The sequence below is a fragment of the Symphodus melops genome (genome assembly GCF_947650265.1).
Source record: "Symphodus melops genome assembly, chromosome: 3".
Lineage (NCBI taxonomy): Eukaryota > Metazoa > Chordata > Actinopteri > Labriformes > Labridae > Symphodus > Symphodus melops.
In genome coordinates this window covers 5228218-5256081 of record NC_136693.1, presented here as the reverse complement: position 1 = coordinate 5256081, position 27864 = coordinate 5228218, and the positions used below count along the sequence as shown (strand labels likewise).

Here is a 27864-nt window from a genome sequence, read left to right as displayed (position 1 = left end):
GAGTGTGAGCTGAGTGTAGCTATAAATACAAATGTCAGATGCAAACATTGGGCAAATCAAACATGTTGACCCAAAGATTTAGTACACGAGTGCCTTAGGCCAACACAGTTTTTAAGAAGTTACCAACTCTGAGTTTTATTACACTTTTGATCTGTTGTGGCCTTTTAAATTGAATTTACTGAAAGTTCATTTTGTACCACATCAGGTATTTCAGTTATAACATGTCCATTGACTTACATTTTTAAATTAAATGACTCTAAAATTAAAGGCAGAGTTGGTCATTTCTAAAAAAAAGCCTGCATGATTTTGAAAGTAGCATTCCCTCATTGCTCTGTCTGCACTCCCTCTAAAGCCACGCCCTTCACCTACATGCACAAGCACCATTGGTCCAGAAGCAGATCTCGGCTCATGATCAGAGTGTGGGCTCGTGCATGCAGGGGGTAGAGTGCAAGCAGAGAGACAGATGACAGGTGATTGGTTCATCAAATTGGAACCTTGTGGCAGACATTGGTCAAAGTTTTTACAGACTTAAAACTGCTTCAGATGACAGATTTTCTTTGTTCCTTTTTCAGAGCACGTGAATTATTCATGTCTGTCAGGACCTAAAGATAATTTCAACCAAAATCTTAAAGTGTACCTGGAGGAAATTGGCAACCCTGCCTTTAAGTGTTATCTCTTGTTTAAGTTTTCAACTGACTGAAAATCTCCATCCCTGCTGTGCGTAGACGCAAAGGCTCACTGTGCACCTTTTAGAGCAGATATTCAGTCCTAAACAAATGCTCCCTTTAGACACACCTCTTTCATCTTTCATACCTCCTCTCCTGTCTCCACACTTCTCCTGCCTCTTCCTTCCTGTTTCCCGAGCAGGGATCTGTGCAGCAGAGACAGCAGCAGATAAGTGCTAATTAACACCTGAAAAAAAGACTCTGCGATCAATTTCAACAGACAGTATGACTCCCGAAGTTGACTGAGTTCCAGGTTTTTCTTGTAGGCCATAGAAAGTGTCTTCCTTTGTTTACAGAGTCTGTTTGTTCTCCCTCAGTTCAACTCTTTCAGCAACACTCTGTTATAATGTCTACACAGCTTCCCATAGTGGGCGGGGCTCTCTCTCTTACCCCACATGGTGGCAGGGCTCACAGTGAGAGAGAGGTTCACTTCTGAGCGAATATCAAAATAGGCATAATTATCATTTGTGTTGTAACAATACAATATTACAATATGGTACAATATTAGTAATGGATTCTGGTACTCATCCTTTACAATCAATCAAAGCCAGGTTTCTCTAAACAAAGACCAGCATTTCTGTAGGTGTTTGTAACCATGCAGAGATCATTTGTGAAGAAAAATAACATTAAGTGCTTTTATAACAAATTCAGGAGTCACAGTTCTTATATTGATAATTTACTCATCAAGTGAATAGCTTGAACCAAGACCTTCACATTTCAGAATAAGCCTCTCATAGGAATATAGGTTAAAACCTTGCCTCAGGATCATGATTCATGTGGCCATCATTGATTGTAATACATCAGTCGAGAGGGGCTCACATCCAAACCTCCTACCTGCCTGATTTTTTAAAACATTTTCATAAATAAAAAAGCGCTGTGAGGTCAAATTAGATCAAGTGTAAAAAATATGTAAACCAACAACCTCCAGACTTTATCACCAGAGTGTAGAGCAGGTTTAAGGGGCAGAATTCACTCTTCAGGGACAAACCTCACAAATCGTTTGTACATCAAAGCATCAAAAGAGAAATAAAACATGAAGAATGAAAACTCACACTCCTCCCTGTGCCATCCATGAAAATCTTTTCTTGGCTCATCACTAACTCCCAGAGTTTCACATGTAATTCATGTATGTATAAGAAGTGTGACCTTAAACATACACTTATTATAATAACATGTATTCTCCAGGACTTATAATTGCTTTCCGATCAGAGTGCTAATAGACTTGTAGTGTCAATGTAGTAATTAGATAATCTTGATAGACATTGCAAGGAGTACAGAATGTACTGCACATGTTCATAAATTGTTCATGGATGCCTTTTAATCAGCATTTTGTCATAATAAAAAACCCAGTGTGGATAGTTCTGCTCAACCCGTTAATTACTGTGGTTTCTCCAATACAACAAAAGGAAGTTTTGCTGAAGAAAACTGACTATACACACAGTAATATTTGTGCAAGACAAAAAAAAACGTAGATACAGGTGATATGAGGAGTTGTTGATCACACAAGGCCTTTGGTGGATTCTTGTTGAAAGTAAACTGATTGGTCGATCAGGCATATTTTAAAACAATGGTTCGAAGTGGAAGTGAAAAAATGAAATAAAACCTTGTTATTATGCCCACAAAGGCATTTAAACTCATACTCAACTATGTGCATGAGCAATTGTCAGGAAATATGAATTTCGGGATAAACACATCTTCATTTACTGATGCTGCCTTCACAAGAACAGAAAACAATCATCATTGATTGCACTTCTTCCTCTTGTGCACCAGATGCTAAACATATGGCTCTGTTTCTATTATTAACATTAACGGAATGAAGCTTGCAATGGAAAGTTCTCAGTTAATCACATTTGTAGCACGTTGCTTTATTTCTGCCTTTTTCTTCAGTGAATGAATCTGTCTCTGGTTGATAACTCTTGAAGAAATGTGTCCATGCAGTTTACAATTCTCTATATATGTGGAGTGTAACCCCATGCACCCAAGTGGTTATATACTTCTCTCCAAATGAGCTTAACAATCTGACTTCAAATGTTAAGAACCATCAAATCCCTTGCTTCCCATTTTCATCCTTCACCCTCTTACTATGGCCAATCTTCATTAGAGAATAATGTATACTCAGGGGCATAATAAGGGTCCTTTGTGAGTGACAGTGACCCAAAGACTCTTAATGTGAGAGCAGTTGAAATCTTCCAGCCAAGCCGGAGACTGAACAGAAACCTGCCTTCATGAATGGTGCCTTATATGAGTGCTTTCTTATTTCTGTCTTGGCCTACTTCTGGCTCAAAAGCTCATTAAATAAGATCTCAAGCTGGAAATAGAAAGAAAAGTTTGGGATGAGAACAATAATCACGTATGAAGCTGTGTAAATCTTTGGCCGCTGGGAGTTCTGGGGAGATGCTGGTTAGAGAGTGCATGGATGTTTCCAATAGATAAATCTTTAAGTCTTTACTAATGTGCATCAGAAATGTGTTTCTGTTTTTCTCTCCAACTATCATTGTGCTCCTCTCAAGGCAAACATGATGTTGTTTTTGAGAAATTCAAAGCAGTTTATGGACTCCAGGGATAAAACAATTATCCTCCCAGAGCAGGAATTCTTCAAATACAGACCCCAACAGACTGTAAATGGTCTTGCATATCAAAAAGCCAATCTCTTTAATAAAGGTGGTAATTGCTGTAATATCACAGTTCAGTTCTTTTAGTGGGAAATTCACAAATTCTTACTTTGAAATATTATGAGAAATGCAGGGCAATAAGATTAGATAAGATATTTCCAAATGAGACAAACTCTGGTTTGTAGAGTTCAACTCATCTGGGACATCATGCAGAGCAGGTTAACTATATACAGTAAACATAGGGAGGAAACGTCTAGAAACGCAACTTCATATCATGTTGATACTGAACACAATAGGAAATACTTCAATTATAACATGTTTATTTGTACTCTCCAAGACATCTTATTTGCAAATACAGTAACTGCCTGTAGTAGCTGTGTACCACATAATCAAAATGTTCTGGTTATATTTAGTTGCTGGTAGCGCTTGGTCATTATCAGGGGAAAGACTGTCATCTTGGTTTAAGTCAAGAAACTTCAGCACAGACGTGAATCATTAAAGAAAGCGTGATCGCTAAAACATATTCTATCTTTAACCCCAACCAAAGTGCTTTTGTTGCCTAAAGGTAACAACAGACAGAACTGGGACCGTGCATGTAAAGCTTGTCTCTGGAGTCAATGCTCTGCACTGTGTAGGCAATTGTCCTCCCCAATCAACTTGACTATGGCATAACAATCAAGCTGCATTTGTGAACGAAAACAGCCACATTTTTCACTCGGAACAGTTTCTCCTTCCAGCCCCCGAGTATATTTCCTACAGTAAGTCAGGGTGAGTGTATGTGAGGATTATTATATAATCAGGAGTATTCACCCCTGCGATTGGTGCCCACCGTCCTCTTTTGCCCGGACATGTCCACTTTTTACGTCTTGTCCGGGGCGTCCGGGTTTTTTTTTATAAAATCATGAAAATGTCCGGGGTTCACTGTCTTTCATGGAACCATCAAGTTTGTACTTAAATTGACCGGCGCAAAATACTACGGTAGCTACTTCGTTGCGTGACGTAATTCTCGAGGCTGCTTTGTGGGCTGCTCTGCGACGTGCACATTCACAGGGAACAGCAGACAGCGGCAACAGAGCTGACAGTGGAGCAGCATTGATTGCACACAAAATGCCGAAGCGTAAGTGCAGCTTCACAGATGAACTACAAAAACACTGTAAAACACTACAGCAGCTACACAGCAACAGCAAAGAGATGTCTTGCAAAGACTTTTGTGCCTATTTGTTGAGCAACTGGAAACTGCTGGGAAAGACCAGTTCTGCAGAAAATATGGATGGGCAGACAAGGAGGATGAATAAGACCAAAAAAAAGATTAAAAGTAGATCATTTTTGTTTGTTAAGTTAGTATTTTTGTGAGCATTTTTTCTAATTTATTATTTATCTTGTTACCTTGAAAAGGGAGATATTAAAAGATGGATTTTCTAACACAAAGAGTTCATATTTTCACATTATTTATTTGAAAGGAGAGCTAGTATTTTGTTACTGGTAGTTACATATTTCATTTGATTTCATTACAGAAGTTACATTTGCACCATTGAGGCATAATAAATCATGATCATAGACCTCTGAGAAGCCTGTCTGAATTTGTGTCTCATGGCCGTCCCGAGTGTCCTCTTTTTTGGAAGTCAAAATATGGTCACCCTAGCCAGTATGTTTTGTTGATAGCATGATGCTGTCGAATGACACAAAGCGTCAATGTGAAGACATATATTCTCAACATAGCATAGTATAGCAGACTCCGCCACTTCATCCTTTACTTCCACGTTGTTCTTTTGACATCATGTATTGCCTCAGGAGACCCAGCAACCCCTCCTCCTGTCTGACAGAGACAGTCTCCAGCTGTGAAGTACATGTGTGAACAAACAAATCAGTTCAGAATCAGTCCTGAAATTCTCCTAAAAAAACAGTCTGCCACAGTCGAGGTAGATACCGTAAGAAACTGTCAGTGAACTCGAATATTTCCCAAGTTCTAAACCTAGAAATGTAACCAAAGACATTTCCTTTATCGATGAACTCTGCTTTAGTACAAATAATTATTTAAAAAAATTAAAATTGGATAATAAATAGAGATTTTGACTGATTAGGGTTATTGGTTACAGATAATAGTTGAATGAAAGTATTTCTGTTTTTACAATTTAATCCCCGTGAGACTTCCATCTACCATAACATCTATAAGATTGGTCCCAGCAGACTCTGGTGCGTGCGTGCGTGCTTGCTAATTGCCAGAAACTGTCAGTAGAATTTTGGTGCAGACGAAACAACTGAGCCAAGTCCACTTCAAAAGAAGGCGCTCAGTTTGCTTCTGACCAAACTGGTGTGTCTCTGTTTGTTTCTGGTGTTAAAGTCAAGCAGACTAACTGTGTGAGACCAGAATATGAATTTAAATGCATACGTATTAATAACTGAATATGCTAATTGTGTGCAAACAATGTTCAAAGGCATCTATTTAAGTAACCAATATAATTATGCAAGACCATTTGGTAAACATGCTAACGTGTCAGCACGAGTGCAGAGAATTTCCATGATACATAAGAAAGATAAAAAAAAGTCCTCATTAAAAAACAAATAAGATAACCATCACACAGAATCTATAGCTCTTATGTTACAGAGAGAAACCCTTGTTTCATCCTTTTATTGCCACAGGCACTATTCCAGCCTGCTTTAAATATGCAGTGGTGCAGTCTCTTAACAAAAGCCAAACACAAACGCCACACAACGTACCAACGGTAGACACTTTTAAAAATGACCTTTCATATCAAAGGTACTTTAAGAGTTTTTTTAAGGGGAAAAGTTGCAACATCATCAAATTAATTTACTGGATAAATGCCATCTGGTTTCAGGGCTGATACCGATGCTTAGTCAGCATTAATCAAAGTAAAAATGGGCTGTCGTTATCTGACAATTATGGTGAGACAGTATTTCCAGCATGGCGGGAACTGTTGATGAGCCTCCAGAGCCCCCTGCCATAACAGATGGCTGCTGTCACTCAGGCTTCGTCCATCAACATTTACAGTCTGGTATTAGCTACAAAACTGTTGATGCCATTTTAATTGTCTTGATCATTGGCGTTACTGTCCTGAGTTAGTTCATTCCTATTGACAAATCAGATTATTTACCACAAGACTCAAGGTAATAATTCTCCATTTGAATGCTGCAGTTGTGGTTAAATCAACTAGAGACAAACATCTGTTTATGCTGATGACACTCAGCTCAATCTCCCTCTGAACCCAAAATCAGTAAGTTCCAGACTCATTCAGAGATTTAACTGAAGACATAGCATGCTGGATGGCTTTTAAATGTTCAAAAACATATTAAAATAAAGTGTCTTTAAGCATCAAACTATTTATGAATTCTATTTTAAAATGGTTTAGTAATTAAGAAAACCTTAATCCTGATTTTATTCAGAAAAGTAACTGTACATGCTGGTATTTGTCACTTATTCCTGTCCTACCTATAATTTGTCCAAAATGTTTCTGACTGACTCCAGAAAGAGACAGCTGATCATTTATACTCACCTCTCTTTATTGGTGTCACATATGCTTTTGGATGATTTAAGGTTGCCCTCTTTGTTTCTTTAAGCCTTAAATGGTCTTTCCCTCCAGGGATCGATCGAGCACTCGAGTGATCCACCTTCTTGCTATATGCTGTGTTTGTGCTTATGTGCCTTTCCTTTTATCATGATAGTGCTCGTTATGTACAGTACTGTCAAATTTGGTCAGCTGCTGCTATTTTTGAAGGTACTTTATAAATAAATCTGAATGACTGACAGATTGATTGATCTTAAGTTATTCCTGTTTATGTCAGAACTTATTATACTCATAAACAGTTTGGTCTTTGAGCCCTCTTCATGATACCAAAGCAGTCAAACAAACATACTGTAAGGTGCAGTTATATGCTAATGACTTCCTGTTTGTCATAAGTGGTTTTTTTAAAAAAAATCTAAGTTTATGTAATGTTGCATCGTGACATTCAGCAACATTTTCTGATGAATTAAATAGCCTCAGGTTCGTCCTTGGAGTTAAATATTCACAGTTCTCTCTCCTTTATTAGTACCATCCTGTATAATAAGGAAACAGGAATAAGAAGGAAACAATTGGTCATAACATAGTTTGATTATTTTCTTTCATCAGATCCTCAACTGAAGATAACTCTGATTTGAGTTTCTTCATTGGTTTGCAGTCAGGTTTGTGCTAGAGGGCTGCTCACCATGGAGTCTGGTGCTGTTTGAGGTTTCTGCCTGTTAAAAGTTTTAGCTTCAGGCCTACTCCACATCCAAACACGAAGTGCAACGTTACGCCTGTCACAAGCATGCTAATTCAATTCAATTAAAAAAAAAACTTTATTTGTCCCCCGGGGGGCAGTCAAAAACGATGTCCTTGACAAACTAAAAGTTTCTTGTCATTCCTCTGCAATGACCATTTCATCAACAAAGTTGATCATTTAGGCACCTCTGCTGGTCAACATTGTGGAGGAGCAACTGTGTATGTCATGTGTTAGCATGTAAAAAGTCCAGTTAGCAACATTAACACCAGTAATAGTTTAACTGCGTCTGCAATCGCACCAATCTCATTGGTTTTGGACAGCGCTGTACAAAAATACCCGCCCAGGTATGGACTAAGCCTAACACTTCCCTTCAGTACAAGTCTGGACTTGCTCTTTTTAAATGAATTAATGTAATTTCTGTTTGATTTTGTGCTTCATTAATCAAAAGTGTTTGACTGTCTAACCCACAGTTTATCTTTTTTTTTTTTTTTACTTTTCCACATACACTAAAGGAGGCCTCAGGATAACAGTTTACTCCTGTTTCATGTGGTTGTGCTAAGCTTACTTAGTAAGCTGCAGACTGTCGCTTTAAACGGGCGCGACAGACGTGATAGTAAATATATTTTGTTACTTACTCTCTGCAGAAAAAGCAAATAAACATTTTTCCTCAACACAACTTTTTATCTACACTTGGTTGTTTTTTAAAAGGCTTGTGTTGTTTTTCTCTGTCTCCTCTGTTCATCCTTTATTCTGACTGTCGCAGCTTTTTGAGTATTTGACATGTGCCTTTTTTTTTTGTTTTCCCTCTTCAACCTGACACACCCTCACTTGCATGCATTTTAAAATCAAACCGAAAGCCACAAAAAGGTTGACCACATTTGTATGCACCACCACGTTTGACTATGTTGATGTTTCGGGTGAGAGTTTGACTTTGTTGTTTGCACACTGACGGCTTTATGCCTGTTTGTGTTTCTCCTTGTAGTTGGGAGGATGTGGCATACTGGGGGTGGGAGTCTGGCTCTCAGTGACCCAGGGAAACTTTGCCACCCTGTCATCATCCCTTCCCTCCCTGTCGGCAGCCAACCTGCTCATCGCAGTGGGGACAATCATCATGGTGATTGGCTGTCTGGGCTGTGTGGGAGCTGTCAAGGAGAGCCGTCCTCTGCTGCTCACGGTAAGACATTCTGCATAAAAGACTTTTTGATGCAATGGCTGATTCTAAAGGTTGTGCTGATGTTATGACCCCACATGCTTGTACACTCGGTTATTGACGTTACAAAAACATCAACATCTCCCCATTCTCATCGAGCAAGATATCTTATTTACTCTCTGACTGATTGTTAAGATACACTGAGGATTCTCACTGTATCAATTTCGTCAAAGCTTTTACAATCACAGCTGTTGTTTGGTTGAGAAAAATATCATCTGCACAACCACTCTTTCAATTAGCATGTAAGGATTGTTTGTGATAAACGGCGAGCGGGACTGCACAGTAATTATAAGTTTCAGTAATCACTATCGCCCTAAAGATGAAAGTATAGGACAGTAATGAGAAAACCCTACAATTTGATTTGTTAACATATCTAAGGACATGCTTCTTGATTAAATACAGAATGGGTGAGCAGTTGTTGCATTGTTTTTAGATTGTTAGACTTGTTCCTATATTATGTAAATTGTGTCTACATAAAGGTTTTAATCTCTTACTGACAATCAAAAACCATACTGATGATTACTCTGCATTTTCATGGTTTATACCAATGTGAGTTTTACAGACTAACACAGATTACATAAAAATGATACGACCCTGAAAGTATAAACAATTTTTTAACACATTTTTTGACAAAATTTAAATGCTTTTCTCTATCGAAGCCAAATTGTCCTCTATTAAAGGCAGGGTTGGTTATTACATCTAGCATGATTTTGACAGCAGCATTCCCTCATTGCTTTGTCTGCACTCTCTGTGCTCCCTCCAAAGCCACGCCCCTCACTTGCACAAGCTCCATGGGTCCAGAAGCGGAGTGTGGGCTCATGCATGCATGGGGTAGAGAACAGGCAGGGAGACAGGGAGGCGTGACTGTGCAGACATTGGTTGAAGTTTTTAGAGGTTTACAACTGCTACAGAAGCACATTAATTATTATTTATACTTTTTTTTACTTTTTTTACTTTACTTTTTAACTTGAATGCTTACTGTATACCGATGTGCCTTGTTTTTTAAATACTGTCATCCAAATCTGTTTTCATGAATATTAAAAACATGCAAACATGTTGAAATACAGAGAAACACTGTTTCAATAGTTCAAATAAGTAAATGACAGTAATAAAAAAAGCCTAACATAGATGTGAAACCAAATGGAGAATACAAATGATCTAGTCTCGCAGTTTAAATAAAAAATGTGTTTCTAACTGTATGCCTCATAATGGAAAACTCCTCCTCAGTATTTGGGTCAGTTGGGTTTCCAGCCCTGTTGTCAGAGACCCTGACCTCCTTGAACATGGAACCCCTGCTGACACATTAGCTCTGTTTGTATTTCCATTCATGTTTAGAGAGGATTTTCATTCTTCGTAGTAAATCTTGTTTGTTTTGATTGTTGCCATTCGGCTGATGTCTGTCATCCTGAAGTATTGACACCAACACTGTAATCACAGAAGAGAGCACCGCTTCATGACCGTGACCACTTATTGTGAGTCATATAGTAGAGAATGCCTTTATTTATCAAGTGACTTAAGTGTACCGGTAATCATAACCAGGGCAGATACTGTAGTTTGTCATGGCATGATTTCTCGTAGTTCAGTCAGACAACTAACGTTTGCATTGCTTGAGATATTTTTACTACAGAAGATCACATTTAGTGTTTGACGTCGAGGCGCCAACCTCATCACTCCTTGCAGATTTATTTAACATGCAGAATTTGTGGAGTGATGACATTAAATCTTAAACCCCCGCGGCACCTGCAGCTGGATGTTGGGCTGGTGAAGGGATTTAAGTGCAGCACTGGTATATACAGCAAAGCAAAGGCAGAGCAAAGAGAGACCACCTAATTAGGAGGAAGTGTGTGATTGGAGATTTATTTTGCAAAAAAATAAAAATTAATATGATAAATATTTATGGGTTGTGATTTCTCCACCAATTAAATTTTTATAGTTATTTTTTTTAACCTGCAGTGAATATGTGAAACAACAGTTCACATTTTTCAAACCACCACCTATGCAATTTAGTAGCACAATTAAAAAGTAGTACTATCAACAAATAAAGAAGTTCTGAAAATGGTGCTGCAATGATCCTCCTCCAGTGAAATGTAAATATGAAGCTAATGTGGACAGAAGTCAAAATTATGGAGGAAATTTAAAAATCAAACGTCTCTAAACGTCATGTTGAATTTTAATTGGGTATTTTTCCAGCAGAGGACTCTGCACCTTGACTAACCTGAGTTTGCCATGAGAAAAGAGATAGTTATGCTCACTTACATGCAAATCAGGCCACAGGGAGTGTTTGACATCAAGTATCAAACTTTTTTAGGCTCTAATTTGAGCAAAGTTTGTGCTTACAGCCTCTATTTCAAACTAGGTATACCTGATAAAGTGTAACCCCCAGCTCCTGACAGGATTGATGATTAATAAACAAACAAAAGCTGATGTAATCAGGCCACAACGCTGTGCAGCATTTATCACAAAGAATAATTCTGTCAGGGGGGGAAATAACATTAATCATTAGAAAAATGGCACAGCAGGAAGAAGCAATTATGAGCTCTGTGGGAAAAAGTCTCAGTGTCGATCATTAGTATGATCCATGACATTTCCCCGACAGTGACCAGACCGAATCCAGTACTGTGTCAATATAATGAGAACGGGCAAATTATAAGTCTGCTTTAATGAGTGACAGAGTGAACTGTTCTGCACGGAGATAAGAAAAGACTTCTCTGCCTTCAAGATTCAGGGCTAATTATTATGTTGATCACTGATGAGGGACGCTGAGGATTGAAGCATCCCTGTGATATGTTTGAGGGAGTACTGTTGCTCTGTGCTGAAACACGTACTATTGCCTTTTGTGTGCCTACTCATTTGCAACAGTTACTGGTTTACAGTTCTCAAAATAAGCTTTTGCATTTTGTGCTTTGAATAGCCTCAAAGACTCTTTGAGCTTTGACATGAACGGCCAGTCTGTTTGCTCATGATCTTTAGGGCAGGAGTGTTGCTGAAGAAATCAAACTGAAACCTCATAAAGGAATGTGGTTTTTGTATTTGTTTGGAAAAAAGAGGCCTTTAAAACCCCTGAAGATTCTCTGATGCAGCTACATATTGTACATTTTTTTGCCAAAGTTAGATCAAACGACTTTGAAAACGATGTAGGAAGGTATTTCAGGTGTGCGTGATGCTGGAAGAAGTCCTGTTTCTTTCTGCATAGACAATATTGAGTGACTGTTGGAGTTCATCCAAGGCTTCTTTTTTTTTTTTTTTAAGAAAAATCTAGTTCTTCGATCGCAAAGGAGGGAAAGCACAGAAACAATCTTGCCAACTGAAGCAGAAAAGTTGAATAGGAGTTCTGAGGTGCACTTTGTTCACAAAGATCCAATCACTGTGTATAAAATCCAATCCTGTCTGCTGCAGTCACACTGAGTATATTAACCTGATCAAACATTTTTTTAAACTAAAGTTTCTAATTGTGGTCTTTAACTTTTGTTAACTTTTGTAACTATGGTGTAGAGTTTTGCTCCCAATTATACCAACAAAGTGTTTCTCATATGCAGTTACTAAGGCTGTCTTCTTCTCCTAAGCAGAACCTAATTGGACTGCTATCTTATTAGTGATTTGCCAGGCAACCAACAACACATCAGGAAGTAACTGCAGCAGGTCCAAAAGTGGAGCCTCACATTCAGACCCTATAAAACCATGTGTTGTCATTACTGCACGATTGTGTTAATTAATGAGTTTCAGTGGCGCTGGAAGGCAGATTTAGTGACCTTTGATACAGACATTCTTTCTTGTTTTCTATCCTCATGCTAAGCTAAGCTACTTGGCTACAACAGGAAAAATCAACATCAAAATGACTGGAAAGTACACCCTCCTCGTATTAAATTATATTGTTGAAAATAAGGCTTTGATCGAAAAGAGGATGTCTGTGTTCCTATCAGAATGAAGCAATACAATTAATTTGAATGAAGCATCCAGGAAGTGAACAGGAGGTGGAGTGAGGTGACTTCATGCGCACTTATAAACATGACCTACTCTACCATGCTCCACTCCCATGCTTAACTACATTTTAGAACAAAATCCACTGCACTGTCTTTTCAAACAGAAAATAAGAGGCATGTGGAGACAACATTTTCATCAGGGTAATGGGTAATTAAAGTCATGTTTCGCACCGGTGAGTACTGTCGGTCAATACTAATGCAAGTCAGAGGGCACAGAGGAGGTGTGGTGGGTCTGTGACCTGATCTGCTCCCAAATTAGTGTGAAAGGTGAGGACACGGTCGTGTGAATGGAAGAAGGTTGTTAACAGAGAGCAGGGCTGAGATTTAGAGACTGTTAATGATTAGACCCACCACATCAAAAGAACAGGTGAATAACCTCAAAGGTTTCCCTCCATCTCGACTCCTGGCAGCAGGATTCCAGAAGGTATTGATTCTGGAGGTGCTGGAGGATTGTGCTCCTGACATTGCTGCTTCACCGGTCTTATATTGGACTGTCAAAACACACAAAGAACGCTGTAGCCTTAACTCCGTGAGGAAATCACAGCATGGATGAACATGGAGGAATCAATCCCTGTGCCAGGAGTTTGATTATAGTTCTCATCCTGCAGACCTGCTAAGGCATCAATCTCTGCTGAACAGGGGCTATCAGCACTGCTGGCCAAACAAGACATAAAATAAATAACATCTGTATATATGCAAGCAAGGCTGGGGAGTGTGTCATATAGATTATTTATGTGTATATGTGTGCAATCTGACTAATCCAAAGCTAGTGTGCTTCAGGTACATGAAAGTTGAGTAAATATTACATCATAACTTTCTCTAGGGACGCGTGTTTTCAGTGCTCCCTGCAAAAGAACAAGCAGCAAGCATAAGAATACTTCAAAGAATCAAATAAATAAAGCTTAACCTAGGGGAGCTCTATTCTGGTCCTTGAGAACTCTCTGTGTCCTGCAGGTTTTTGTTCCCTCCTGAAGTCAGTTTTAATACAGACCAGCTGAGGCTAATTAAATGTCACAATACATCAATTTCAATGGAACAAAAAAACAGCAGGACAACAGCCTGCCATGACTACAACAACAAAACATGAGGAGTGTTTAAGAGACACTGCTAGTGATAATACAAACATAAATGGACACAGCCACTGTGATGTCACCCATTGGTTAGTCAAATGCCTTTTTGAAGTGTCAGCTTTTCAGTTCAGCATTTTTTTAACACAACAATGTTGGTCTTCTGGAGCCAGAAGTGAGTGAGTTATCAAAGCTAAGTAGTGTTTTTGCTTTTGGATAACTCATTAGTATGCTAGTTAGACAGTAAACTATTGTATTTCAAACAGAGTGAGATGCTATTTCTGATGGTAGCTGTTTATTATTTAAACTCCAGAAGCTAAGAAGTTAGTCGCTCGTGTCTCTGGTGAGAGGACTGATGCTGCAGCACAGGGAAGTAATGGATAGTTTTTTCCATAAAAGAAATCAAGAACAAGCAATTTTACTTAACTTACATAAGAATGGAAAACGCTCAAAACACATCAACTACTCAAACGAGGATTGACCCAAATTAGATTCAGCTTCGAAAGGCCATTCAAGGAACTGCCTATTTTTTGGTCACATATTGCAATTTTCAGTCCTGGAGGTTTCCATTTGGAAAATACTTCCTGTTTCCTGTTTGGCATGCACAGAACAAGTAGCAGCAAGGAACATCTTTCCTGGTTTGAACTTCTCAGGGTTTTCATGGTGATAAGAAATGATGATTAAAAAAAATCTCTCTCTCTTCGCTCTGTGTGTGAGTACATGATAAAGCGAGGGTTGTCAGGGATGAAAGCAGCCTTCCTGCTACATATACAGAAAACTGACAAGTGTGATGATTTATATATAGATTCCTCACTATGCAGTGAGTGCACAGCGGTGGAAGGAACTTACACTTAGCGCTGCAACTTACTGTACATTTTTGAGGTTCTGCTGTACATTTTGAGCTCATACACTTTTGACTCTGTTAACTTTTGATATAAGAGGAGGTACAACTGGCCAGTATTTCATAAGTCAAGCAAATATGAGTCCAAACTGAATATAAATGAGTGTTTTATAAGTCAGTGTTTTCTTATGTTCTCTCTCATTCATGACCCTGTGAGGTTTATGTGTGACCCTTTGGAGAAGGCTGACCCTGAGGTTGGGAACCACTGGCCTAACTGCATATGAAGTTAAAACTAGCTCCATAGTCCTTTTAACGCTGCTTATGAATTGAGTTAGCTTGACCTGTGAATAATCGAATAGTGTTATAAGAATTTCAACTTTTCCTGCAGAACAAGAACATTTACTTTAGATTTTTTTAAAGCATTTTACTGATATTATAATGCAGAGTTTACTTGTAAAAGCAAACTTTTGTTCGATTGGCACTTTAACTGAAACAAATAATGTGGGCTCTTCTTCCACCACTGGCAGTAAATAGCGATAAGATTGAAAATGTCATTTGACAACAGTTTAATAACTGCTGAATATTTTCCTCCATAGAAAACCTGTTTAGAGCCCTCTTCCTTTTCCTTTTTTCCTGATGTCCTATAAATCTTCCTTGTAGTTCTGCTGCTGGAGGCCACTGCTGCAAACAGAATAACAGATTCCAGTTTGAATAATGACAATCCAGGAAAAACATATTGAGCCTTTTTTGCTCCTTGTGTAATGGGATCTGAGTCTTTGTTTATAATAATTTATCAAAGTGCAGCACCAAGTACATTGCTGCACACACAAAAACACAGTTTCAATTTTAGGTTCAATACTTTACCCCTGTACATCGATGCAAACCATACTTTAAATACAAATTACCTCTATTAAGGCTGTAGAGCAGATGCAAATGTATTTCTGCCGTCTGCTGTCACACAAACAAGCATGCCGTTACAGCCTTGTTAGGCGACACCTTCTCAACGTCATTTAAAACAAGTTATGCACTTTTTTATATATTTTATGTGCAATTAGAGCTTTTTTACCTTCTCAGAGAAAGAGACCTGTTTACCACCAGCTGTTTCCATGTTCTTTGTTAATATTAAAATGACTGGGAGGTTGCATCTGTTCTGTTCAATTAATAATGTTTTCTCAAAATGATTCTTCTACACTAAATGTGCACTCTGTTGTTGCTGTTAACATCATTAGCCTTTCTACACAGTTCACAAATTGATTTTCATAATTTACTTTTAATGTATGAAAGTAACCCATTCAATCCTGCATCTACAAATTCCCTGAGTTAATTCCTTTGCTTTCTTTCAGTGTATTAAGATGGCTGAAAGCAGTCTTCTGCTGTTAAATAGTCCCATTCAATCTGCCTAATGCCTGAGGTCTAAAGAAGGAGTTACATTTCCTATTAGGAGTAAATTAATGGAGAATATTCAGAAAGCCGCAGGGGAAGAGTCTGTTTGTTTTCCAGATGATGGTGAGAATCAGTTTCCCATTCCTAACAATGTCCCTTTGCTCTTTGGTGTGGTTGCACTGTCTCAGAGAACAACCACGAGAAGCAGCAGAGCAAGAAGCCATAGAGAGCAGGGAGGGGAATCATAACAAAGAAGAGAGGGAAAGTATGTAAAGCTTGAAGGGTCGGTTTGTAAGATTTAGAGAGTTCTAATTTAAGTACTTGAAAATTGGATTGGTTGAAATTGATTGAAGTATGTTTATCACTGTGTAGTCAGCTACTTTTTGATACCTTTCTCTTGGGCTGCTAAGTATATCGCTCCGACCCTAAAAGGTGGTGCTTAACACTGCAATCCATTGATTGGTCAAAATAATTGTCACTTCCTGTGCAACAGCGGCACTAAAGGATAAACACAAGCCCACTGTATTTAAATACCCAGTATTTTTCAGCTGTATTTCTCCTTGTGGCACACAGCCTTCTCTGAAATAATTAATTGCTGGATGTCTTTCATCGTTGGTTTTGTTTACTTTGTCAGGTTTTTTTTTTTCTTTATTAAATTTATTAGTGGTGTACACTGTGTTGTGCTGCTATGATGTGACGCTATTACGGAGCTGACACGGCTATCGGCTTACACACCGTCTATCAAATAGGACACAGTCTGTGGAAACGCAAACAGGATCAGGCTTTACTGAAACAAACCATACCAAAACTGTACTGATTCATATCATTTTTTAAAGGACTCTATCAATATTAAAATTTCAATATGATGACTCAGAAATGATTTGTTAGTAAGCATGACCAAAAAAGTAGCAAGTCCAAATAATAATATTTTTCAAGCTACTTTAAATCAAGCTGAAGCAGGCAGGTGTTTACAAAAAATATGCGAAACAAAACCCTGTCATACAATCAATGACATACTGATAAAGACTTGCAACTAAATAAAATAAAAACTCTGCAGCTAAAGCCTGAGATATTTTATGATTGTTACAGTGATTATAGAACATTTGATTCATGGAGAGTCTGAAACATATGGCTCCATTTACAGCCTTATGTTCTGCTGGAAGACAAAACCTTTGATTTGGGATCAATTTGTTGGTGTTTTCAGCATTTCAGAACGCTCTGGTGTCGTGCCCATTGACAGTTTTCCTGGACCATTAAACAGCCAAGCCAATCAGTGGTTAGTAAGCATGATGAATTATGGGACCATCAGCTTTTTGTACAAGACCAAGAATCCAACCCAGTGATATTACGTCAGAGTTGTGAATCTATCACATGGATTGTGTCTGCTTCTTTCAAACTCTACATTTTAGTGGCCAAGAATGAATGCAGTGGAAAAACTAGCAAAAACTTATCACATAGCAAGGTTCAAGTGCCTTTGGCAACACAAATCTCCTCTGGAACTCTGGACCAGACACATAATCTAAATTCAGCAGCGTACTTGCTCAGTTGACCCTTCAATCTCACACAACAAGAAAAAAAGAAACATTCAGATAGCCATAGCGGGTCAAGAAATACCTGACACTGAAGAAATGTCCAAATTTCAACCTTGGCACATGCCATTTTGTACAAATCTCTCTGCATGTTTCTGCCTCTATTATTCAATATGTCACACGTATTTTAGGAACAGAACTATTTTCTATTTATAGCAATCATATATTGCTGGTGTCTGGGGACGACCCTTATATGAAAATGTCAAGTATTCAGAGTTATGTAAAATATGTGCTGCTTTACTTGACTGAATTGTATTTTCACATTATGTCCTTTTTAACAGCATGAAAGCTTCTATTTTATACACAGTTAAGCTTATTTTTTCCGTCAAAAACCCTACTTTGGAAGTTGGCCTCACAACACACAGCACAAAGCACAGACAATGAAGCCTGACAGAACAATGGAGAATTGATTTCAGACAGTTTATTTGAGAGCTTTTTTTCAAAAGTGCATGAGTCACCATGGACTATATGCTGTTAGCGCGTCTGTATCTCACCTTTCTGTGTATCCATGCTCAGTGATTCATTCATGCAGGTGCAGCCAAAGAGACCTCAGGGGCGACTGACAGCCTTGCTCCATGCCAGTCTTGTGAACTTGCAACACTCACATCTACTCTCAAGCATTGACTGTAATACACAAAGGATGTCTCTATGATGTCTCTGAAAAACTAATTTTATCTTTTTATGAAATCTGTTTTGAGCCTCTGAGAGGATCCTAGGTTTTTTGTGCATCACTCTAAAAAAAAAGAAAAGAAAAAAGAAAACAAGATTAAAAGAAAGCCTTGGTAGCAGCCGTCTGTTTGACAGAATTTCTTGTAATCATCGTAAACCAAGACAATAACATACTGTTGGAGATAGCATTATAAATAATGGTCCATCCAAAAAAATCCTCGTAGAGCTAAAGAAACGTGTTTATCTAAAAACATGCCAAAGAAACTTCAATTATTATTATTAAGGCAGCTGTGAGGAAGTCATTCTTTGGTCTGTGGACATGGTCTGCTGATCCTGTTGCGTAAGTGCTCCAGTTGTAGTTGTAGCAAATGACCACATTTATATTATACCTTCTATTTAGACCCAATCCCCTTAATTATGGGGATTGTAGTTCCAGAATTGATAAATGTTTATATAAATATAAGTATGACATTTTATGGAAATCATCCAAATGTTCCGGAGATATTTTATTAATGATTGCCAGACCCACTGACGTTTCCTTTCCTCGAGAACATTACAAGGCTGCGTTTCCAGTTTTGTTTTTCGTCAGAGCAACACCGCATAGATGTGTGTCGATGTATTTGTCTACAAACATCATCAATTGATTATCCAGAACCATTTCATGGAGATCTTTGTGTGACCCTCTGGAACGTTCTGTCATCATGCCTCTCAAAATATGTCCTCATTTCCTGGATCAGACAGTCACTTCCATGTGTGAGGCCCTGAGTCATGTCCTCTCAGAGCGGCTGATGGATGAGCTCGTAACTGTTTTAAGCGTTCACATGGGCTCACATGGAGAAGATGTATCGCCCATCAAGCAGCTCATCTCGCCAGCCACTGAGTGGAAAGGGTCTGGTGACGGATAGAGGAAAATAAAATGTGGTTCTTTTTACAAATTCAGAAGTGGATGGAGAGAAAAAGCTGTATATCACTTCTCCTGGTCTGTCCTGCTGGCTGTGATTGTGCCACCGCCTCCTCTCTCTGCTCTCTTGACCTGTCACTTAGACATATCGAGGCTGAACGATCTGCAGCGCTTCGATCGCCCCCACTTCCCCAAATCCTTCTCCTTGACACTTTATGACATTTTCTTTCTTACGTTTTTCCTTTCAGTCCCTCACACGCCCTGGTGTCTACTGCCTTTTTCATCTCCTTCAATTTAAACTACATTCACTCTTCACAGACAGATACCTATATTCCACCATGTGGTCTCCTCCTGGCTGATGATTTTAGTGATAAATAACTCAGCTCTCCTCTCTCTCTCTCTTCCCTTTGTGTCTCCGTAGTTCTTCATTCTCCTCCTGCTCATCTTCTTCCTGGAGATTCTGTCCATCATGCTTTTCTTCATCTACCAAGACGAGGTAAGACACCTTGATTGCTTTCATCATGATATATTCTGTGATTGTTCTGCAGCTGAATCAGCCGGCTATAGAAAAGCCCCTCATGCTTCATGCAGATTGCTGATGCTCCAGATAGACGCTTGCGGGTAAAATGATGTCTCTCAGAATCCAGGTGATGCTACATGCAGTGTTGTTTGTTGAATAAGGAGATGGCATGGCAGCTGACATTCTGCATGCATATTGGTTTAATAAAAATGATTTGACTTTGCTCTATGCTTACACACACACACACACACACACACACGCACACGCACACGCACACACACACACACACACACACACACACACACACACACACACACACACACACACACACACACACACACACACTTACTTCTTCAGGAAAACATCTCAAGGCTGTGACCGGAAAAAATACAATCTGTCCACAATTTCCTCTCTGTGTTAATAAATCTCAATTTATCTCAGCTCATCCATTTTTGGATGATTTCCCACCTAAATAAACAAGTCAGGCAAGAGAGACGGAGTGGCTGAGCAGCCCCTCTCCTAATATGAATATGTAATCCCTTCACTTTTCAGGTCAGCTTTTAATAAAGCTTTTAAAGGGCATTTTTAAAAAATCCCATCAAGCTTCATCTTAATGAATGTTTTGAGGGCTGTAGTCTTTATTTGTTTGGACATATTTAAAATAAGAATAATGTTTTTTTCATTTGAAAACTATTGAACCATTAGGACTACTGTGTATGCTTTGACAATGATGTTTTATCCGTCCTTAAACATCGATCAAACACACAGAAAGAAATGTCTTCAAAACCGGTATTAGTTGGACTTTGAGTATTTGTGAGATTAGTAAAGCACTGAAGGGAATTACATCCTCTCAGTCTGTGTTGATGTTATGAATGACTCAAAAAGTTTTAATCATGGTCCAAGTGGCTCCAGAGAACCTCTAAGCTCTTAAAACAATGTTTTTGTTCTGTTATCTTTTAATAGAGAGCCACTGCTGCCTCTATTCACATCTTCACTTCTTACACTAGAGTTGAATTATTTTACAACAAAAGAGCCTGAATGTGTTGCAATAATAGAATCAAAAGTCCATAGCATGTATTGTTATGTTTTAATCAAATTATTTAAATTTAATTACAGGCAGAAACAAGACCAGCAGCAGTGAATAAGCAGCTGCATTTGTATCATTTCATGGTTGGTCCTTTATCAATTTCATATTAAATTAGCATTTCTAACATATTACAGGGCTGCCACTAAGGATTGTAGATTGAACTGTTAATTCTTTTCTAATACTAACTGATTTGTTTTAAGACCATACAATGTCAGGTGGCAATAGATATGTCTATAGAAAATGTGACATCTTTGAAACACTGTTTTTCAGTGTTCAATAGCAGCAAAAAACAGATATTTGGTGTATAGATATGGAATAAAGAGTGAATCCTCAGATTTAAAAAGTCACTGTTTGACAATATTCGAGTGGATTTGGATTAAAAAGATACCCAGCTGGTTGAACAGGTCAACTTCTTTACTTTAGATGCCACTCTTTGATGCTTTCTTTGCCGAGTCCTCGCAGCACCAGAGCCTGGTCATGTTTGAGATTTCTGCCTTTTAAAAGGATGTTTCTGGTTGCCTCTGTTTCTAAGTGTTGATTTCATGATGGATAATGTTTTGGTTGTCTACAGAATACAGTGTAGACCATGAGATAATGTTTGTATTAATTGGCCTCCATTTAGTGCTGAAAAAGGATAATCGAATTCTGTACAACAGACTGAAGTGTCCTTAGATAAAGTAATATTTTCCTTCCCTAAAAAATCCCCAGGTGCCGTCTGAAGATAATGTATGGTATAAAGAACTTCCTCTAGAGGCCCTTAATGACCACTGCATGATACAGGTGATGACAATAAGCATAGATCCCAACCATAAATCATTGGTAAATTCAAAACCACTTGTGTTACATTATTCATGTGTTAGGAGAGAGAACATTATCCCCAGAGACTTACACCAAGGCCAACGCTGACTGTATGCCTTTGTACGTTTCTGTAAATAACAACCTACTTTGATACTTCCCCCACTTTCTGTCTGTATTAGATATGCAACCATAGGCCTTGGAGTTGCTTCTACTTTGCACAGGCTTTTATCTCCTTGTTATCATTTGGGGGGTGATTATGTGATTGCCTAATGTGTTGTACTTTCATCCAACTTTGTCTATGGTAGTGTGCCCTGATCAGAGTTTCTGGACTGGGCCATGAGCCAATCAGCCCTCTTGTGTAGAGCCTTTAATGAATGTTTTCTTTAGTCACGCCTCACCTTTCTCGGAAAATGTGTGTTCCCTGATGCTTAGTGCACCCCATTATTCAGCCTCTGAATTATTCAGTTTTTTCTACCCAGGAGGGGAGTAGGAACCAGAAGGAAAAACAAAAGAGTAAAAAGTTGCGGATGGTAGATGATCAGCAGAGTGGGTGCACCAAGGGAGATCTCACAGTGAAGAATGGGTCGCCATTATCAGTGCCGTCATTGACATTTTTCAAATAGCGTGGGACTTGTTTACTTTATAAATGTTTGAGTTTGGTCACTGTTGGAAAAGTGAACAACGGCAGTATCTCACATTATTGGTCATCTTTTATGTTGCAAATAACATTTTCCACTTTTGTACGTGAACTAAACTTTAACATTTATTGTCACTGTCATTATTCTTACACACATTATTCTTCGACAGATCTCTCCATCCCTTGCCAAAGCAGTGTGATTTGGGGAAAAGCAGATAGACTTTTTAAACAAAGCAATCCTTGTTTTGAGCTTACAGAGAAGCATCAATATGACTGCCTCGTAGTTTAATTTGAATTTATTATAGTATATGAGATCTATGTCTGCAATTTCCTACAATGCTCGAGCTCGTTATTAAACTACCAGTGAATGCCTGTTGTCGTGAAATTAACCAACGACGGGGAAAAGAAATGCTTGTGCATGACAGATGTTTGGATCTATATATAACTGTGTTTTATTGGACTTACTGTTACTATATAGTACTGCAGAAATCATGGCTTTTTCTTTTTTGTAAGAGTGATCAATATGATCAAAAACAGTTCCACAGTAATTTTGTAACAAATCTCACTTCCAAATAAGGGTTACGTAGCTGATTAGTTGATTTTGCCTACTCCATCACCATGGTAACTCCCTTGAAGCAGTCCAGCAGTTTAAAGTATACAAGCCGCTCCCATTCCTCCAGTGTGCAAAGCCCTCCAGACGCCATAACTTAAACAGAGTGCAGCAGTAGGTGCATGTTGATGAACTGCTTCTCAAGCTTCAGGGATGGTCACGCTCAGTGGTCCAGTTTATTACACCTGCTTTAGATGTGATAAAAAGCTCCGTGACGCAGCTGGAGGAGACATCAAACAGCTCACACATCTTCCATGCGGCTGAAACGGTCACCGTTTGTTTCACTTTGTTAGTTCCTTTGGATGATGAAAAGGTCCTATGGGGTTAACTTTAGGGGAACCACTGAGACTCAAAGTGTCAAAGTGAATAAAAATGATTCTGACTCAGCGGCGTGATATTGAAAATTGATGCATGGGTGTTTTATGCTATCTCAGTGTGGGTTTACAGCCATGTCTGCTTGGCTTTATCGTCCCCTCAAGGGAAAATCAGCCCGTCAGACAAAAATAAACGGAGAAATAAAAGCAGCAGACCACCAGCGATATTGTGCCTAAGGTTTAGGGAGCAATCAACAATCTTGTTCTCATAGAAGATATTATTTGTAATATTTATGTTGCAGTCGTTATGACAGAAGCAGAGGTGGGGGAGTAGTAGAAGTAGTCATGGTATCAAGATCTTCTAACAGTCTCACAGTGCATTGATAATTCTTCAGTTTTAGAGTTAGGTTAATGGGCTTCTCAGATTCATTTTTTCAAGTCATTTTAATGCAATGCTTGTTTGTACAATTTGCATGCTGGTCTTGATATATCTGCTTATGAATTTAGTGTACTGTAGTAAATCTGCCCACTTGTTTAAGAGTAGCTGCTTCGTTGCTTGCAGTGTAGTAGTAAGTCAGCTATCTTGCAGACTGTACAAGTGAAGTGTTATTTTGGCCCCTAAGCCAATACAAAACTGAAACATCTCCTGCAGGAACTCCCAGACTTTATCTGCAAATTAAAAACTATGCAAATTAGCTTCAAGATTCTAGAAGCGGAAGAGCCTCAATGAGGTGACAACAAAGTAAAGACAAATCTTAAATCAGATTTTATGGGCATTGTTAAAACATACCAATAACTCCCGAGCTATCACAAACCACCTCAACAGACTCAAATGACTCAATATGTTAGCACACAGAGCTGAAGCGTACTCTTTTTTAAGTGAAGCAGTGATCTTTGGATCAGCAATCCTGAGAGGAGAAAAAAGCGTTCAGGTTGCAAACAGAACATGAAGACAACTGCTCTCAGCTTAAAGCAGCTTGACAGTGATTTCATGCTCAGTAGCCAACGCAGGTTACACTTTGATCAGAGACTAGACACCTATTACTCCAGAATACGGAGAGCGACTGCTTTCACAGGTGTTTTCACTTCCAGCTTATTAACCTCTGCTGAGCTTAAGTTTTAAGGCACTTTAACAGTTGTCATTTATGCGCTCTGGATGTTTTGTATTTATTAAAATGGTTGTTTTTTACCCTCTTGATAATTTGAGTCCCTGACTATTAGTATCGGATTGTGTGCATGTTAAGCACTTTTGGTCAGCCAAAGCTGTTATAAACATGCTATATAAACTTGATTTGACTTGACTGTTGCTTGGATGATTCATTTTTCCCACGTCTCTCATGCCACTCTTAACATCAAGGCAAACCTAATGTGTATACCACCCATTGGCACAATGCACAGTTTTCCATCATGTCCTGTGTTTTATGATTCTCTGAGAATTATAAAGCTGTTAAACAGACGTGAGTAGTCTTGTTTATCCAAAAAGCCTTGAGGTGCCGGACACAAACAAAGTTTAGTGTATGGTCACACAACCTGCAGGGATTCAAAGCTTTCACCAAACGCATAAATAATGGAGTGAACACTGGAATGAAACCAAGTAATCGAAAAAGCTGACACTCAATGGAAACCATACAAGTGAAATAATTGGCTATCCCCACACTAACTCTTTGACATGTTACCCCTGGGGTGCATGCATAGCTGCTGTGCAACTCTATTGATAGGACCAGGACAAAACCAGATCAATAACTGAGAAGCTGTGTTGTGGCACTGATTATAAAGCTTATTACATCAGAATCCTCTACATTGCAGCAGATGAACACACAAGGCATCCTTTGTACTGTATAATTGCACAAGCTTCATCTATCCCCTGTTGAATGAAACCAGCAATCAATGCATCATTGCTTGTACTCAAACACAGGCACACACTGGTCACACAAATCAATCAAACAAATATATCTCTGAGCTATGAACACCCTTTGATTTCACGTTCAAATCTAATACCTGTTCAACACCAGCTGTGCTACACAGCAGACTTCAGCTTTCTTTCACTTCAAACACAGTTTGCAACAGAGGCCCTGAAGCCAAAGAGGGTTATATTTTTTGACACTGATGGGTTAAAATTAAAAAAAGCCAGTCCAGAGACGGTCTTAAAATGCTCCATGTTGTCAATCTGTGACGTTGTTTACCTTCTTGTGCTGATTTCAAACAAAGCACGAAGGACTTGTGACTAGAGGAGTTACGGGGGCTGAATTTTGACTGGCTTTTCATTTTGATACCATGCACAATAGCCAATTATACCAATACATAATCATATTACGGAAGAAAGAAACTTGCTTATGTACAGAATTTAAATAAATATGACTACATTTGCATCCCAAATTTACGCATACATCATTCCACAAGTTATAAATCAAAACATTGAAAACGTACAAAAAGAACAAAACAAGCACAAAGAAAAAACCATGATCTAAAATCTAATTCACCACAATAACTATATGTTGATCACTTCTTCTTGGTAGCAGCTGCCCGCTAGCTGTCGCCAACATTAGCCCCATTCAAATAGAGTACAATCAGCTCAGTAGTCAATGATTAATACTTACTGTATTAAAGAAGATCTCTCAGACAGTCCTGGTGCTAATCCTCCTCAGTATTCCTATTAGTAAGTATAAATGATAACAGGGGAGAAACCATCAACACATCTAATAAAAGGAAACACGAGGCAGATCAGTGACATCAATAATAAGCAGAATAGCTGCACAAATTTAATGTATTTAACTGTGGACAAAAAGTGTAAGGACGTTTAATACTGCCGTTTCAAGTCAACAAATCTTTCTCTTCTGTTTGGGGAAAAACAACTTCATGTTTTCTAAAGGTAACAAAATGGTCTCTGACAGCCCACAGAAAATAATCCCTTTGTTATCGGAAATAAAACGGTAAAATGAAAAGGTTGCTGTTGTGAAAACATCTGCAGTTTGCACTCCTTTATATACGCTACAGTTTTTCTCAGATTGAGGAACATACAGCACACTGTAGAGCGTTCATAATAAATCAATCAATATTGTATGTTCACTGCTGCTGTTGAACCAGATACAATCCCTCAAAGCCCCAGTTAATATGAATGTATTTTCATGAATACAATCTCTCGAACTGCAAAGCTGAACTACAAATTGAGAACCATTAAAACAATGTTAATAGTTTATAATAATGAAAGTGGAGCTGGGTATCACACGTCAGCACACTTTAAATTGTGATGTGCTCACCGTACATGATGCTGCTACCTTGTGGCCCACAATAGCGATTAGATCATGGAACAGCCTGTGATAATACATTTCAATGTTATGACACATCACAATATCCGTTTAACTGGAGAATATTAAATACACATAAAAAGGTAAAGCAAAAGATGAATGGATTCATCATTATTTTCCTCCTGCTCTCCACTTCTTCTTTGGCCATTTAACCTTTACCATTAAATAAAAAGTACAACTACCTCAATAAAAAAATGACATAAAGAAATAAACCATTTGGCCTTTGACATGCAGGAACTCCATCCTAACCTGTGCCTAATCTCAGAGAGCATGTACATGTCTCCTACTGCCAGGATCATTAGTGTTGTCACCTCTACATGATGTTACATATCAGGGAAAGCAGGAGGTGTTTTCTCTGCTGCACAGCGGCTGAGGTTTGAACGAGGTAGCTGTCACAAGGCAGCTGTGGAGGTGATTTCCTATCAGCTTGTGTTCTTTGGGACAAGTCAAGGTGAGGTAATGCTGCTGTAAAAAGGAAGCCATGAAGAGCTATGGGCAGCCTGGATCCTTACAAGACCTCATCCACTAACCCAAAGGGCGCCGGAGCGGTTAAAATGAATCATGGCGGCTGTTACATCTACAACAGCAGATGAAGCAGGAGCCATGTATCTAGTTCTGATACCATCTGTAAAATGCCTGCTATTAATAATCAATAAAAGGAGTATTGTAAAATCATTTTGTCAGGTTCTTAGACATTATTGTATTGCCTTTATGTTATACACTATAAAAGGTATAACTGAGAACAATTTTAAGTTAAATTTATTTATCAACAGCTAACTCCTCTGAAGCATCTGTAGCAGGTGTGAAAACAGATGCATCTTTATATTTTAAGCTTCTCGTTTAAAATAAATACGTAATCTCTTCACATGGCAACTCAACAGAACTGAAATCTCAGGGAGAAAATAGTCAGCAAGTTTAACTTAGAAATTCTGAATTTTTAAATGTAAATGCCTAAGGCAGGAAGAAACTGCAGGAGTGTAAAAATGTTGTTGTGGAATGTCATCCCGCTCCAAGAAAGATCACAAATTATTTGCTTACACTGAACAGTTTGATTATCAAGCACACCCTGAGTGCTCACTCTGTACTTGTTAAATCAGGGATGGAAGTTAAAGTCAGTTCTGTGTTTCAGTTGTCTCATACGTGGTTCAAATAAGAACGCCAACCAAAACACTCTGGCTCTCTAAGACGCACACAAAATATCAAGCATAAGCTTACTCTCGAGCTTAACCATGTTAAAAGTTTCCTGACAACTGGAGGTCCGCAGCTTTCTCCTGCCAACGTTCTCTGAGAGGGGGAAGACTTATCAAACGGACATGCCTGCAGTTGCCATGGTGCTTTTAGATGCACAGTTGCAAT

General features: G+C 38.6%; 1 protein-coding gene across 2 annotated transcripts in view; it reads left to right on the top strand.

The window, feature by feature from the left end:
• The window catches only part of tspan4a (tetraspanin 4a), a 130301-nt gene that overhangs the window by 73136 nt on the left and 29301 nt on the right, over positions 1-27864 (top strand). For both annotated transcript variants that reach the window (XM_079338970.1, XM_079338969.1), the window contains 2 exons: positions 8580-8771; positions 19659-19733. In XM_079338970.1, the coding sequence (XP_079195096.1) occupies positions 8580-8771; positions 19659-19733 (267 nt within the window). The remainder of the gene's footprint in view (positions 1-8579; positions 8772-19658; positions 19734-27864) is intronic.